At 42.5% G+C, this 17952-nt stretch overlaps 1 protein-coding gene across 1 annotated transcript in view; it reads right to left on the bottom strand.

The window, feature by feature from the left end:
- crybg1a (crystallin beta-gamma domain containing 1a) overlaps positions 1-17952 on the bottom strand; it is a gene marked incomplete at its 5' end in the record, with an annotated part of 91387 nt that overhangs the window by 38728 nt on the left and 34707 nt on the right. The window contains one exon of the mRNA XM_079262333.1: positions 6573-6714. Within this exon, the coding sequence (XP_079118459.1) occupies positions 6573-6714 (142 nt within the window). The remainder of the gene's footprint in view (positions 1-6572; positions 6715-17952) is intronic.

Genomic DNA, 17952 nt, shown 5'->3' with positions numbered 1-17952 from the left:
ATGTGCGTGAGATATTTAAAATCTCTCCTTAACAGCTTTTTATTTGCAAAGTCGTTCTTCATTTATCTGAGTGAATTGTACTAAGCGTTCATTGAGAATTAGAATGGAGGGAAGTAGAAAGCGTCCCAGGTCATCTGTCTGCAATCACTTAGAGCTCCTTGAAAAGAAATAGGTTAAGTGCTTGCATGCAACATTTGGCCTTTTGCAATAATACCACAACAATGTGGAGACACCTGCAGACCAAACATCCTGATGTCATCAGTCGCAGCACAACACAGTTCAGCGCCGCACTGAGCCAACACTGTTTATGCAATGCAAAGTTATTTTTAGCAGCATTCCTCCTCCCCACTTTGTTTTTGTTGTTTCCTGATAGGGAGACAAAGGAAACTGGATCAGGCACTTGTTGAACCTATTGAATAGGACTCACAGTCCTTTTCAATCATGACAATGACAGTTTCAGGAATTTTGTGAAGAAATTTGACCCCAGTTATAGTTTCCAAACCAGAAATACACTAATATCATGCTGACATCAATCCGTCCTTACTGACATCACTATAAACTAACAAAAGAAGTTACCACAGACCAAACAACTCGGGAACCATTAAAACGTTCCAGTTCAATGTTTGGAAAACTGTGGTTATGTGTTCCTAACATTCCAAAAGATTGATTCTTTTATTGGAAAATCGTTCCAAACGATTCAGTCTCACGAAAGTTTCATTTCTGCCATCACTAGTAATCGCGACTTCGTTTAACAAGGGGTGTTTCTCAATCCAAGCTCCGCCCAATTCCACGTGCGAATCCATCGGCTGCATGCGTCATAGTGGCACGCCAAGTGCTGTCTCAATTCAAAGGCTCCTTCGAGTCCACCCTTCAAATCTGCACTTCGTTTGGCTCCAGATTACCTTAAAATGAAGAAAACAAGAGATGTTTCCTAAGCGCCCTCTCCTATCCCAGAATTCATTGCGGTCCTGATAGAAAAGAATGAGCAGCAGACCAGTGTAAGTACCACACGAGCCTTTTTTTTTTTTAAATATATACATACATATTTGTTTCAGCAGACAAGCTGGGCTTCTGTTTTATATATATATATATATATATATATATACATATATACATATAAATATTAGTTTGAGTAATGTAACGTGTTTTTTTTATCTTATTGGTTTGCTTTTTAAAAAATTTTTCTATTAAACCACAATTGGAAAGAGGAGAGCTCGTCTAAATCGCCTCCTCATCATGTTTGTCATTTAGACACAAAGGAAAATGAAAATAAATCCAAGTTAAATTACTGGCACCATTTTCTGTCCATTAAAAAGATATTTTGTGTCTTTTTGTGGAAGAATGGGATCAGTAATTAGATAAACTTGGCACATTTAGGTGCCAGGCAACGGAGGATTCGCGTACACTACGTAGGCCGTCTCATTTTAATGGCAGTAAGCACGCTTCGGTATATGCATAGAAATCATATATGCGTAGACGCCTCATTGAGCGCTGGAGATTGAACCAGCGTCGCCGCCATATTGGATGGGTCTCCGCTGTCGAGTTTTGTTGCAGCGTCAACGAAGTTTCCCCACAAAACTCTTTTGTGGAACAACCCGTATATATTACACACTAAAAAAAAACAAAACACTTTTCTGCATAATTGGTTGATAAATAATAGTAACACAGTGAATAATCTCCTGAATGCAAGTGAATTGTTAGAATTATTATGATATAATTAGAATTATTCCTGCACACCAAGAACCCAGTAGGGGCAACACAGGATTAAAAAGTAGAAGTAGAAAAAAAGCGTAGCTTCATGTATGAGTAACGAAGCAGAGCGCTGGAGGATTTAATGTACTGCACAAAGGACCATCATGAGACAACAAGTGGGGAGAAGACATTACATTTAACAAAGAATGAATGAAGAATAAAATAAACCTAAATTAACACTAATACACATATATACACACAAATTATATACATATATATATATATATATATATATATATATATATATATATATATATAGTATATATGAGTGTATCTATATATATGTGTATACAATAATATGTGTATATATATATATATGTGTATACAATAATATGTGTGTGTATATATATATATATATATATATATATATATATATATATGTGTGTGTGTGTGTGTGTGTGTGTGTGTGTGTGTGTGTGTGTGTGTGTGTGTGTGCATGTGTATGTTCTGTATACAGCAAAATTTGGATTGTCTTCATTAAATCTTACTCCAAGGTTTTTGGAAAGTTAGCAGCCCTTGTGTACCAGGAAATGTCCCTCAGCAGTCTAAACATATCGCAGCATAACAAAGGGATAGTTCGATAGGTAATGATCCCTAATTATAGGACTTGTCAAAATATTTTAACTTAAAAGCACGTTGTTTTTAAATGTTTTACAGTGATCTGTATCATAACAATATCTCTCCCCTTTGTAACAAACCAAACTGTGAGAAAAAACAGGTAAAACTCCGTAGAGTTCTTGTCGTGGTTGGACCTACACCTTAAAAATAAATACATTGGAGGCGCATGGGAGACCCATCCAAGATGGCGGCGCGATGAGACGTCAGCTCGTATAGGCGGCGTGATACGATGCGGCGTCTACGTATATATGATGTCTATGGTTGTATGCAGACGATGTAGAACACTTCTTTGCCTACGCAGTCTGCGCACTTGGAAGTGTGCAGAACCTGAATTGAGAAACACCCTTCGTTTAACAATAAAAGATAAAACGAAAAAATAAAGACGGACCGTCTAAGGCGTCACTTCCGGTTTGTGAAACCTACGTAAACCTACGTATTACGTCCCGGCAAATACGAAGCAGCTTCTGTGTTTGACAACAGCCAGGAGTGATTGGATAAACGGAGAAAAACTATGAACCCAAGAAAAATATGGCGAAAACCTGAAAAGAATGACAAAAAATGCTATGTGTGGGATCATTTCAGACTCGAACCTAAATGAACACACGGTAAATCCGAGCTAGCATGTAGCATCTCCGCAGAAAGCACCGGACACTTCCAGCACGAGCAACGGACTCAGGTTCAGGTACGCGAGTCAGAGCTGACTAAAAGATTAAAACAATTAAAGATCAAATGTTCACTACTGGTAACAACAAGACAGATTTCTCCGTGGTCTGTTGAGGATTAAGCCTTTTACATGTGGACAGCAGAATGGATCACCTGCCATTGTTGTACGTTTTTTTTAGTGTACCGTAACTCTTCGACTGTTGGCGCTACCGCCGTAGTTCCAGCTGAGAGGCGCTGATATGCGGGACATTACAAAATTAATAAAACACCAGAGAAAAGTATAAAATGGATAAAATATTGATCTGTTGTTGTGGTACATGAAGAGCAGCAGCATCAGGTCGAAGGTTCGAGTTTTATGAAACATGGTTGTTTAACGTTAAATATTTACTTTAATTCTCTTTTAACACAATAAAATATATAAATATTTTGGAACATAAATGTTTTCTAGTCAACTTATTGAAATGTTCCACACTGTTTTTATTCTCCATATTTCTCCAGTTTTAGCCTCTCTTCATTGGCTGCCTGTTGAATCTAGAATAGAATTTAAAATCCTTCTCCTTACATATAAAGCCCTCCACAACCAGGCACCACTATATATCAAAGACCTCATTGTTCCTTATATACCAAGCAGAGTACTTCGTTCGCAGACTGCAGGCTTACTTGTGGTTCCTAGAGTCTCAAAGAGCCGAGCAGGAGGCAGAGCCTTTGGTTATCAGGCCCCTCTCTTATGGAATAAGCTCCCAGTTAGTGTTAGGGAAGCAGACACCCTCCCCGCCTTTAAGACTAGGCTGAAGACTTATCTTTTTGATAAGTCCTATAGCTAGGGATGGTTAGCATCCCTTAGTTATGCTGCTATAGGTTTAGACTGCTGAGGGAACTGAAGAAAAACCTTTATTTTCTTTATTCGATTTTCTCTTTCAATATATTTTAATTAAGGTTATTATATTTAATTTTGTAATTGTGATAAATGCAATTACTGGTGAAATCATCTGGTTTTTGCTGCCTTGTTTAAAGCTCATTTAATGTAACTGTCAAATATAAATATGTAACTATTACTAACTTTTGCACAGTTACTATTTTGTTGTATTTTACTTACAAGACCTTAAAAGTAAAGGGAAAAGTTTATCTGATTGACCGATCGATCTATAGTGGTATAATAATCGTTTATTAAAATAATGGATATTGCTTGGAACCAGTATTTATCTGACTTCCTGTTGTCTTGCTATCATCTCCAACAGTCTGTCCTTTCTCTTCTGACCTCAGCAAGATATTTTCTCTTCTTCAGGTCGCCTCGGTCACCCCTAGAGGTGGATGTGTGTGGAAATCCCAGCAGTTCCTGTCGTCACCATGTCTACCTGACGAAATGCCTCCAGCTGCTGCCATGTGATTGGCTGATTAGATGTGTGAACGTGTCGTGGAACCGGTGGAGCTGACAAAGTGGCCGGTGAGTGTCGATGTTTTCTGCTTTTCATTCATTTCTAGCTTAATTTAAAAAGACAACATATTGTGTCGTAATCCCTCTTTAATCTGGTTTTCTGCCCACTAGAAGTGGCTGCTGGTGTGTTTTTATGTTGCTCTGTGGGCGAATTTGTTGACATGATACGATTTAAATGCTTTTTTTGGCAAAAGAGCCATGAATCTTTGGGTCTATCTGTACGTGGAAAGGCAGGATTCACACAGATATGTGCATTAATGCTTAACAGTTTGTGAGCGTCGTAATACCTGGCACGTGATTGGTCAATTTTCATCAGAACTGAAGTGAGCAACACGAGGCGTCGACACATGACGGAGATACAAAACAATCAAAGGTTGAGACACGTGTGAATGGGTCCTGACATCATGATCACGTTAGTTATGTGGTAAACATTCCTAACATACCAACATATTTAAGTGTTTATTAAGTCTTAGTTAACTGTTTTTGGAAGTTATATATAATGTAATGGTTTAGGCAGGTTGACCCAGTTGAATTTATATCATATATTTATATTTTCTTTTGCTTTTTATTTTTCTTTTTTATGATTTTCTAAGTCAAATTGTTCAGACGATGAATTATTTGTTTAAGATTCCTTATTATTTTTAATAATTTTAAAAATTTATGAGTACACAAATATACAGAAATCACTGGTGTAGTTTTTAGGATTTTTTTTTTTTATCCTACTTTTTTTTTTTTAAGTATATTGCAATTTAAATAAGATATGAGTAGTTATGAAACTTCATTTTTAAATCAAATACATATTCACCCTTTTTTCTTTTATTCATAAGCAGCAGTTTGTTTTTCCTGAATGCAGGTAAAACATTTGTTGGTTTTAGTCTGAAACTAAACTTTTCAGTGAAATATATTTCAAATAACGTAAAAATATGTTTTTAAATCCTGCTGAATCTGAGAGATGTCCCTGAATAACAGCCGTTGGGTCTGAAGAGCTTCTCATCATGATGGGAAAGTTTGGTTTTCTGGATCTTAAAGGTCCTTTAACATTCATCAGGTGACCAGGAGTGACCTTCACATCTCAGCGCGTTAAGCTCCTGCTGCAGTCTGAATCCTCCACGCAGAAGGGCGGATGTGAACAATGTAGGTGTCCTCCAGAGGAGCAAAACACATCATTCCTCTGTGATCATCATCACCTCTTCATTTTGCTGTTGTGAAATTCTTGTTTGTCTCAACCCACCCAACTTGTTGTCAGACTGTGTGTTTGTATCCTTTCACCACAGAGTTCAGTGTTATTCTGCAGGAGACTTGAGGTTGCAGGTGGATTTAGCGTAACATTCTTCTGATAAGCTGATCAATTCTGCCTGATTCGACCATGTTAGTGACCATGTTGTTGTTTGTCAGGCTCTGATGTTTGTAGTCCAGACTACATGGGGGACCAGGGTTTAGCTGTAGTTTAAATGGTGCGGATTAAAACCTCTCTAAATGTAAACGCATCCAGATGAAACCTGTCTAATGTGTCTGTCAGCTAACATTTAGCTGATCTGGACTGCTTGCTCGAATTGTAGTAATTAAATGATTTTATTTGATTTTCTTGTAATTTTTGCACATTCTCATTATAAATTTCTTTATATTTTAACACACCTGATAATACTTCTTCTGTACTCTGCTGTAATGCTTTAATGTTTCATGTAAAACTGTTTTTATTATGATTTACAGGACTCAATCTAGAAATAAATACAAAATAATGACGATGATGCCAAACTTTTAGCTTATTCTACAGCCTGTTGGAGGAAAAAGATAGCATCTAGTTCAGGAACAGGGAAGTAACTGCAGTAATTCACATCAGCTCACCAGGATTCTTGTTTAGAGATAACATGATGAAAAATAAGCATCAACAAACCAACAGTATGAAGCAGCTGTTGGACGTCAGTATCCTGCTGCAGCAATCATATTTTCAAGGTTTCATCTGACTTTATACATGGGAAAACTTTGTCCCAGTTTGTTGCTATAAAACCTGCTAGAATACACACACACACTTACACACACACATTTCTGACATCTTAGGTGTTGATTCCAACAATTAATCAGAGAAGGAAACATAAAAACCCACCTTGAAGAACTTGGAGGGCGAAACAGGACTGCTGGGCTGAGCCATGTCAAAGCTGATCATGGAGGATAAGTCAGAGTGAGGGTCGCAGGCCGACTCAGTCCGGAAACTGCACTCAGTGGAAATGCTCATCTGGTCGTAGCTCCTGGTAGAGCGAGGCAGGAAACAAACAGGGAGAGGGAGAGAAGGGGCGGGGGAGTGAGGATGTTATGTCATTGGCTTTTGTTTCTCCTCAGCTTTTGTTTTCACAGTTTTACATTTTCAAAATGAAACTTTATTTTGCTTCATGGCAGTTTTGATATCCAACAGATCTGCTTTAGCAGTTTTGCAATCTTCCACCACACCCGTCGTTTAAAACGTCAGCTGCAGCTTGTTTACCTCCAGAAGCCACATATAGGACGAAGGGCTGTCCCCGCTTGGTAATAATCCCTAAAACCAACTCAAACATGCTGCTCGGTGTGCAGAGTGTGACTTCTGGGCGCTGACAGCTCCAGTTGTTATCTGCACTGATGTTTGCCTAACACCTCAGCGCAGAGCTGAAAGAAAACACACTGCAGACACAAATATGACACTTGATTGACAACATGCACCCCTCAGTCAGCTGCGCAATTAGAGCGCCGCAGAGGATTGTAGTAAACGTGTGAGGCATTAGGAGGTGCTTCTATTTTAGGAAGGCCTTTTTCAGATGGACCAAACCCAGTCAGAGAACACAGAAGCTCATTTTAACAACAGAGACTGCAAACTTTCAAACATTCACCTGTTGATAAACTGCAGGTGTGTTTTCCCAGCATGCAGCAGATCCAGCCTTTCTTTTCTACATCAATGTTACAGACAGGAGGAGGTTGGGGAGGAAGAAGATGCTGAACAGTCAGAAATCTGCACCACATCCACTGAAAGTCAAGAACATGTTTGCCTGCATTACTGTTTTTCACCACAAGGAGGCAGAGCTTGACTGGTTTTCAAACTTCACGTGTCGAGGCTCATTTCTGCTGACATGGTGTTTTCAAACTTTTATCTCTATCAGGAAGTAGATGAATTACTAAAGTAAATACAGATGAACATCACAATTTCATCAAAGCAGCTGTTTATTATGAAAACATTGAGATTATCTTGCCAGACTGTTGGAGATATGCTACCATATTTACATTCCTTGTTATGTTGATATGTTCTGTGTCGTTCACTTTCCATGTCATGAGACGGCGTTGCTTAGAAAATACATCTCATAGTCTCATAAAGATACTCTCAAAAGCTACTGAAGCAGGTCCACCTTCTTGCACCAGGTTGGACCAACTTTTTCCTTCAAAACTGCCTTAATTCTAATTTAGGTAGGTATTAGAAACATTTCTGAGATTTTGATTCATGTTGATATGAAGCATCACACAGTTGTTGCAGATCCACCACGAGAATCTCCCGTTCCACCACATCACCATGAGAATCTCCCGTTCCACCACATCACCATGAGAATCTCCCGTTCCACCTCATCATGATTAGAATCTCCCGTTCCACCTCATCACCACGAGAATCTCCCGTTCCACCACATCACCACGAGAATCTCCCGTTCCACCTCATCACCATGAGAATCTCCCGTTCCACCTCATCACCATGAGAATCTCCCGTTCCACCTCATCACCATGAGAATCTCCCGTTCCACCACATCACCATGAGAATCTCCCGTTCCACCTCATCATGATGAGAATCTCCCGTTCCACCACATCACCATGAGAATCTCCCGTTCCACCTCATCACCACGAGAATCTCCCGTTCCACCTCATCACCACGAGAATCTCCCGTTCCACCTCATCATGAGAATCTCCCGTTCCACCTCATCACCATGAGAATCTCCCGTTCCACCTCATCACCATAAGAATCTCCCGTTCCACCTCATCACCATGAGAATCTCCCGTTCCACCTCATCACCATGAGAATCTCCCGTTCCACCTCATCACCATGAGAATCTCCCGTTCCACCTCATCACCATGAGAATCTCCCATTCCACCTCATCACCACGAGAATCTCCCGTTCCACCTCATCACCACGAGAACCTCCCGTTCCACCTCATCACCATGAGAATCTCCCGTTCCACCTCATCACCACGAGAACCTCCCGTTCCACCTCATCACCATGAGAATCTCCCGTTCCACCTCATCACCATAAGAATCTCCCGTTCCACCTCATCACCATGAGAATCTCCCGTTCCACCTCATCACCATGAGAATCTCCCGTTCCATCTCATCACCACGAGAATCTCCCGTTCCACCTCATCATGATGAGAATCTCCCGTTCCACCTCATCACCATGAGAATCTCCCGTTCCACCTCATCACCATGAGAATCTCCCGTTCCATCTCATCACCACGAGAATCTCCTGTTCCACCTCATCATGATGAGAATCTCCCGTTCCACCTCATCACCATGAGAATCTCCCGTTCCACCTCATCATGATGAGAATCTCCCGTTCCACCTCATCACCATGAGAATCTCCCGTTCCACCTCATCATGATGAGAATCTCCCGTTCCACCTCATCATGATGAGAATCTCCCGTTCCACCTCATCACCATGAGAATCTCCCGTTCCACCTCATCACCACGAGAATCTCCCGTTCCACCTCATCACCATGAGAATCTCCCGTTCCACCACATAACCATGAGAATCTCCCGTTCCACCTCATCATGATGAGAATCTCCCGTTCCACCTCATCACCATGAGAATCTCCCGTTCCACCTCATCACCATAAGAATCTCCCGTTCCACCTCATCACCATGAGAATCTCCCGTTCCACCTCATCACCATGAGAATCTCCCGTTCCATCTCATCACCACGAGAATCTCCTGTTCCACCTCATCATGATGAGAATCTCCCGTTCCACCTCATCACCACGAGAATCTCCCGTTCCACCTCATCACCATGAGAATCTCCCGTTCCACCACATAACCATGAGAATCTCCCGTTCCACCTCATCACCATGAGAATCTCCCGTTCCACCTCATCACCATGAGAATCTCCCGTTCCACCTCATCACCATGAGAATCTCCCGTTCCACCTCATCACCATGAGAATCTCCCGTTCCACCTCATCATGATGAGAATCTCCCGTTCCACCTCATCACCATGAGAATCTCCCGTTCCACCTCATCACCATGAGAATCTCCCGTTCCACCTCATCATGATGAGAATCTCCCGTTCCACCTCATCATGATGAGAATCTCCCGTTCCACCTCATCACCACGAGAATCTCCCGTTCCACCTCATCACCATGAGAATCTCCCGTTCCACCTCATCACCATGAGAATCTCCCGTTCCACCTCATCACCATGAGAATCTCCCGTTCCACCTCATCATGATGAGAATCTCCCGTTCCACCTCATCACCATGAGAATCTCCCGTTCCACCTCATCACCATGAGAATCTCCCGTTCCACCTCATCACCATGAGAATCTCCCGTTCCACCTCATCACCATGAGAATCTCCCGTTCCACCTCATCATGATGAGAATCTCCCGTTCCACCTCATCACCATGAGAATCTCCCGTTCCACCTCATCACCATGAGAATCTCCCGTTCCACCTCATCATGATGAGAATCTCCCGTTCCACCTCATCATGATGAGAATCTCCCGTTCCACCTCATCACCACGAGAATCTCCCGTTCCACCTCATCACCATGAGAATCTCCCGTTCCACCACATAACCATGAGAATCTCCCGTTCCACCTCATCATGATGAGAATCTCCCGTTCCACCTCATCATGAGAATCTCCCGTTCCACCTCATCACCATGAGAATCTCCCGTTCCACCTCATCACCATAAGAATCTCCCGTTCCACCTCATCACCATGAGAATCTCCCGTTCCACCTCATCACCATGAGAATCTCCCGTTCCACCTCATCACCATGAGAATCTCCCGTTCCACCTCATCACCATGAGAATCTCCCGTTCCACCTCATCACCACGAGAATCTCCCGTTCCACCTCATCACCACGAGAATCTCCCGTTCCACCTCATCACCACGAGAACCTCCCGTTCCACCTCATCACCATGAGAATCTCCCGTTCCACCTCATCACCACGAGAACCTCCCGTTCCACCTCATCACCATGAGAATCTCCCGTTCCACCTCATCACCATAAGAATCTCCCGTTCCACCTCATCACCATGAGAATCTCCCGTTCCACCTCATCACCATGAGAATCTCCCGTTCCATCTCATCACCACGAGAATCTCCTGTTCCACCTCATCATGATGAGAATCTCCCGTTCCACCTCATCACCATGAGAATCTCCCGTTCCACCTCATCATGATGAGAATCTCCCGTTCCACCTCATCACCATGAGAATCTCCCGTTCCACCTCATCATGATGAGAATCTCCCGTTCCACCTCATCACCATGAGAATCTCCCGTTCCACCTCATCACCACGAGAATCTCCCGTTCCACCTCATCACCATGAGAATCTCCCGTTCCACCACATAACCATGAGAATCTCCCGTTCCACCTCATCATGATGAGAATCTCCCGTTCCACCTCATCACCATGAGAATCTCCCGTTCCACCTCATCACCATAAGAATCTCCCGTTCCACCTCATCACCATGAGAATCTCCCGTTCCACCTCATCACCATGAGAATCTCCCGTTCCATCTCATCACCACGAGAATCTCCTGTTCCACCTCATCATGATGAGAATCTCCCGTTCCACCTCATCACCACGAGAATCTCCCGTTCCACCTCATCACCATGAGAATCTCCCGTTCCACCACATAACCATGAGAATCTCCCGTTCCACCTCATCACCATGAGAATCTCCCGTTCCACCTCATCATGATGAGAATCTCCCGTTCCACCTCATCACCATGAGAATCTCCCGTTCCACCTCATCACCATGAGAATCTCCCGTTCCACCTCATCACCATGAGAATCTCCCGTTCCACCTCATCACCATGAGAATCTCCCGTTCCACCTCATCATGAGAATCTCCCATTCCACCACATCACCATGAGAATCTCCCGTTCCACCACATCACCATGAGAATCTCCCGTTCCACCTCATCATGATGAGAATCTCCCGTTCCACCTCATCACCATGAGAATCTCCCGTTCCACCACATCATGATGAGAATCTCCCGTTCCACCTCATCATGATGAGAATCTCCCGTTCCACCACATCACCATGAGAATCTCCCGTTCCACCTCATCATGATGAGAATCTCCCGTTCCACCTCATCACCATGAGAATCTCCCGTTCCACATCATCACCACGAGAATCTCCCGTTCCACCTCATCACCATGAGAATCTCCCGTTCCACCTCATCACCATGAGAATCTCCCGTTCCACCACATCACAATGAGAATCTCCCGTTCCACCTCATCATGATGAGAGTCATGTGTCAGCAGCAGCCTGAAGCGTTGATCCTGACGGCAGGATGGATCCATGTCTTCATGATGTTTCCAGCAGATTCTGATCCTACCATGTGAATGTGGAGCTGAACTGGAGACTCATCAGACCAGCAACGTTTCTCCATCTTCTATTGTCCAGTTCTGGTGAGTCTGTGTGAATTGTAGCCTCAGTTTCCTGTTCTTACTGACAGGAGGGAACCCGCTGTGGTCTTCTGCTGCTGGAGACCATCTGCTTCCAGGCTGGACGGGTTGTGTGTTCAGAGATGATGATCTGTAGATCTTGTGTAGCAGCCATTTGTAGGTAACTATACATCTGTCTGGACACTAGATGGCAGTATTGTGTAGTTTACATGACTGCTCGTGTTGTTGGGAACCTTCCTGCAGGGGACAGGTGATGTTTGTTGTTTTTCTGTGCTTCATACCTTTCTTTTACATTCGTGTCTATTCAATCCTTACAAAAAATTACACAAAAGTACATGTCTTGATGTGCTGTTATATGATTGGCCGGTTATAGTTACCTAATTGTATCAGGTAGACCTGTTATGTCTTTTTCACGTGTAAACTTTCCGTCATTGTTGCAGCTGGTTTGGTTTTTAGTGTGAGAAGCTTTTTTTTGAAAGGTTACTTCCTTTCAGTGCATTCTTCCTTCGCTGCGTTCATGTAGTTTGATTTACAGAGGAGGATCGGCGTGTCATGTTGCTAAATGCCACATTAAAAGCAAAGGATGCACCTGCACAGTCTGCTTAGCGCTCCTCCTGCTGCATTTTCCAAACCGAAACATCTTTCTATGTGTAGAAATCAGTTTCAGGTCAGTGTGAGTGGTTGTTTGTTACTGTGTCGCCCTGCACTGGCGAGCTGTCCAGGGTATACCCCGCCTTTCCCCCAAAGCCTGCTGGGATAGGCTCCAGCTTCCCCGCGACCCTTCGTCGGACTAAGCGGTTAGGATACTGAATGAATGCATGAATGAGTTTCAGGTTGCAGACAAGAGGATGGAGGAGGTAAAAGGATGCAAATCAGAGGAAAGAGAAAAGTGTCTGGGCTCACTTTATTATATATTAGTTCCACATGACTGAGTATTAATATTCCAGCATTTCTCATCATTTACTGCCAGGCTTCATTTTCATTAAACATCTGCCTGTTGCTGTGTCTGTCTTCCATTACTCCAAAGTTTCTGATATTAAGGTTCCTCCAAATTTACGTTGGAGCTTCCAAACTTTTCCTCGAATGACTCATCATCCATGCCACTGAGAATCAATCGTTTCATTCAATCAACTGCAGAGATGAGTGAATTAAAGTTGCATCATGGTGAGATCAAGCTTCTACATGCTAACAGTGAGCAGCATCCTCTGAAGTCTCATCGTTGATGCCTCCAGCGTGAGAACTGATTTATATGTGTGTGTGTGTGTGTGTGTGTGGTGGGGGGGGGTGGGATATGTGGAAAGTCATGCTTTCTCTGCAACAGTAGATGGATGTGCCCTGCAGTAACGCAGCTGCGTCATGCAGATACTATGCGAATCACAGATTTGTCTTCAGAAGTGTGAAAATAGGAACAACAGCTGGGTCTTGTCGTAACTTGATTTAATTCCAACCGTCAGTGATCAATGTGAGCCTGAAATCTGCCGACGGGAGTCGCTGACCAGTCAGAACACATGATACTTCTGCAGCCAGTGTAACTCAGAGGGATCTGCTACAGAGTCGGTGTTTTATCGGGAGATCTGACTCAAGAAACGAATCAAACTCATTCTATTTTAATACTTTCTGCTGCTTCTTTCCGTTGTTTTCACAACAGCAAACGACTGAATTCACTAAATACCCTCAAAACAACAACAGACTGTAACTGATCCCCTCTTTCATTGGGTCACACATGTAAACGCTTCATTTTTACATGCATGTGAAAATTGTTTTTGAGGTATTTATAACTGGATGGAAGGTTAGTTTTACATGGTTGACATGGTGATGTGGAGTGGAAGTTTGAACGGTTAAAAAGGCATCATCATCCAGACACTGAGGGTTTTACCAGAGGTTACATACTGTTTCAAACAGCATCTTGCCCATTGCGTTAGGCTGTGAACATCATCTATGTTTAAAAAAAAAAAAAACATATATGTAAACCTATGTGCATTATTTAGAAAGCTGACGGCGCGTCGTACAAATAGCCTGAAGTATGTTGCCTCTGAAGCAACTGTGGAAGTCACCACATATAGATGTCATATCGGAGGAGGATGATATATCTTAGTTTCCAAAGCAATGAGCTGTTTTATCAAAGTGCTTGATCCACCTGAGATGCACTTCGTCATCAAATCCACTCAGTCATCATGGATGCTGGCATTCTGCCTCGCAGAATTCGGTTAGGTAAAGCCACTAAGTTGCATCGTCTTATTATTATTATGAACAAATGCACCATCATTTCTTACAGAAGCATCATTTTCACTGTTGTTCTATGACCGGTCATCATCCAGTATGCAATTACTTCCCTCCAGAATCGGATCCGGCTAATTGCAGAGTATTTTTTTCCACAATAAGGGCATTTCCATGTGCACGACTTAAAGGGAACTCAAGGGACTGAACAGCTGCGTAGTCAGATGAAAACCATTCATCAGTGATGCAAACTGGTAACAAACACTTCAACGCTCTTGGGAACATAAAGATTGGATTCTGGAGCTGGAAGAAGGTCAAGTGGTCTGATTGGAACTGGGTCGGTCTGGACTGGAGTGATGGGAGCATCAGGGTGACGGTGTGTTCACACCAGACGCGTTTTGAGCATCAAGAGCGTCAGGTTTATATGTAAAGTCTATCTGGAGGCGTCAAACTTCCTTGCGGCACGTTGTCAGCGTTTGCAGCGTGAATTTATCATTAGCAAAGAAAATTAAAAAAGTTTTATAAGGTTGATGCGCCGGAAACACGAGAGATGGAAAATCCGAACTCTTGACGCAGGGCGTCAACCAATCACAGCGATATACGTCACAGCTCATTTTTTAGCAGGAAGAAGTCTAAAATGGAGGACAAACTAATCGTTTCGGTATGTGCAAAGAGAGTCATCGATGACTGTTCATTTTTATTATGGTGATAGGAACAGAAAGGACCTTGCCTAGCCTTACGAGGACGTTCTCTAGCTTTATTTATTAAATAAAGCCACGCCACTCTCTCTACTGCATTCGCCATCATTCCTCCTTTAACCCCTCTCTTTGCCGCCGCGTTTGCCGCTCGCTCCCGACAAGCGGCAAACATGAGAGGAGCGTCTTGGGTGTTAGACACAAAAGTGGCAGTTTAGTGAGTGTTTTTGACGCTCAAAACGTGTCTGGTGTGAACACACCGTAAGAAGAGAGTCAGACGAAGTGATGCTGACGTCATGTTTAATGCTTTACAGGCCTGTGGGGGCAGTCTATGATCTGGGGTGTCTGCTGTTGCTCAGGTCTCAGTTATGGTTGACCTTCAGCAACGTGTCCAAAGAATGAGGTCAGCTGATACCTGAATATACTGAATGAACAGGTTATTCCATCTTCCCTCGTGGCAACGCCGTGTTCTGAGACGACAACAGCAGGATTCAGATTGTGAAAGAGTGGTTCAGGGAACAGGACACATCGTTTTGGATCGGCCACCACAGAGTCCAGACATGAACCGTGTGGAGAATCTGGGATGTGCTGGGGAAGGCTTTGGACAGGAGTTAGACTCTCCCGTCATCACTACATGATCCTGGTGAAAAATCAACGCAACACTGGATGGAAATAAATCCTGAGAATTCTTCTGGAATTAAAGCAAAAGTTGGTCCAAACAAATATTACAGCGTTTGACTTCTTTTGCTGATGACTTTTTACAGCCAGACGGTGTAGTTTCTGCTCAAAGTGTGACTGAATTAGACAGTATAACACCACATGAGTGTTGCATCAGTCCTTTTTTATCCCTTTTGCTCTATTTTATCTGAGCTGCTATTTAATGCTTTCATTTTCTGTTTTATCAAGTTGTCTATCTTTCCTAATATTACTCTGCTTCTTGATATGAGCTGCTGGAAACCACATTTCCCAGTGGTAATTAATCAAGTATCTCATCATCTTATGATGCTTTTTCTGCAGGAGCTTCAAGTAACGCCGAAGGATTTTAGGCATATTCTTCTTCTACAAGTAAAAACTTGAAACAACTGATTTTAGCTTCAGTTTAAACAAGAAAATAACTTTTATTATTATAATTAAAATGCTTTATTGACAAAGGGACAACCCATAATTTTGAACTTTGAGATTAAATAAATCAAACAAAAAAGAACAAACAAGCAGAAGAATGGCTGTGTTTTAAAAGCCATTGTGTACTTAAAGCTTATTCCGGGTTGAAAACGTGTCCTTGACCCCAACAAGCATCCAGACTGTTTAAAGAAGGTGGAAAGCTGCAGGCATGTCGCGCTGAAAGATAAGTGTCTAACAAAACAAAGAGGGCCCACTGTGAGGAGAAAATGTGACCTGAAAGTGCTTCAGAGGTAACCTCTGACGTTTTCAGCTGCAGGACGACTTGCATGAACTCTGTCAGTTTACAGGAACAAACCAGCTGGAACTTGCCTGAACCTCCTTCATCACAGACAAAGCTCCACTGTTTTACACTCAGCTCTAGGTGACTTTAATGAGCAGTGTCTACAGTTATGTCTTTGACACACCATGGCAACTGATGATTACTTTACCTTTTCTCTTTCACACATTTGATTTGATTAAGGGGTTCATCTGAACATCTTTACAGGTTCAGCTTGTCCCTTATCCAAACACACAAACTAAACCCATAAACACACCATAAACACAGTGACAGCGAGATAATGCATATTGGCAGAATGCTCAACTATAAATAGACTTAAGAGTTTTTATTTATTCATAAACTCAGAATTTGTGATATTAGAAGGTTTGCAGATTGTTAATTCATTAGTAATGTGGGGATATTTTTTAACCCCAGGACAGATTTTTCTGCATTAAGGTAACTCAAAGTAACACAATACAGTTGCTTAGTTTAAGGAAGCTCAATATTTAGAAATCATAGTTGGGAAATATTGGTTTTCCAGCTTTATTGAAATAGAAATAAAGAATCAAGGGCCCAAGATGGAGCAGGACAGGATGAAACCGCCTCTTACTGCCGATGCTAACTGTGGTCGCAGGTTTAACTGGAGAAAACACTGCGCTGAAAGTTCTGGCAAAGTTAATGAGGTAAACACCACTGTTAAATAAAAGGGCAACTTGGACAATCTAATTATACAATCATTTTTTAGTCAGCTCTCTGCCTGTTGTGCAAATGTAGCAAAATATGTTGTAGTTTTTCACATCTTTCAGCTAGCATTTAGCGTTAGCCAGTCTGCAGCTTAAACCACAATGTTTGGATTTTGACTGGCTAACGAGTCATTTTGCGATTCTTGGAAAACAGACAAAGAAGTGCACACCAGGCAGCCTTTTTGTCATAACCAAACATTAAAAACAAATTATTACCTTAAAGATTGGCAGATAAGGTTATACGGTAACTGTGGGCTGTGGTCAGTTCAGATCTCTCTGTTGTTGGTGCCTGCTGACTGCAGATACCAGGTTACCACAGCAACAATGGCTCCGCCGCAGGATGGTGCAACACGCAAAACGGCCGTCAGATTAGTCTGTAATTTATAGTCATGTTTTGGGGCAGTTTTTGTGTTATATGAGTGTGTTGTGTATGTCGTGGAGTATCAGCATCATGTTCTTGTAATCAAATTAATTTTACTGTGCATATTAACCTAGGTTAATTGGTTACTCTAAATTGCCCATTGGAGTGAGCGTGAGTGTGAGTGGTTGTTCGTCTCTGTGTGGCCCTGCGATGGACTGGCGAGCTGTCCAGGGTGTACCCTGCCTGTCGTCCAAAGCCAGCTGGGATAGGCTCCAGCTTCCCTGCAACCCTGAATTGGATTAGGCGGTTCAGAAAATGAATGAATGAATGAATGTGCATATTAACACCTCGCTATGATATTCTTACTTGGTTACTCGGCCTATAGTAGAGCGCAGGAAGCA

This window comes from Telmatherina bonti (assembly GCF_933228915.1).
Source record: "Telmatherina bonti genome assembly, chromosome: 22".
Lineage (NCBI taxonomy): Eukaryota > Metazoa > Chordata > Actinopteri > Atheriniformes > Telmatherinidae > Telmatherina > Telmatherina bonti.
This window is presented reverse-complemented; position numbering and strand designations above follow the sequence as displayed.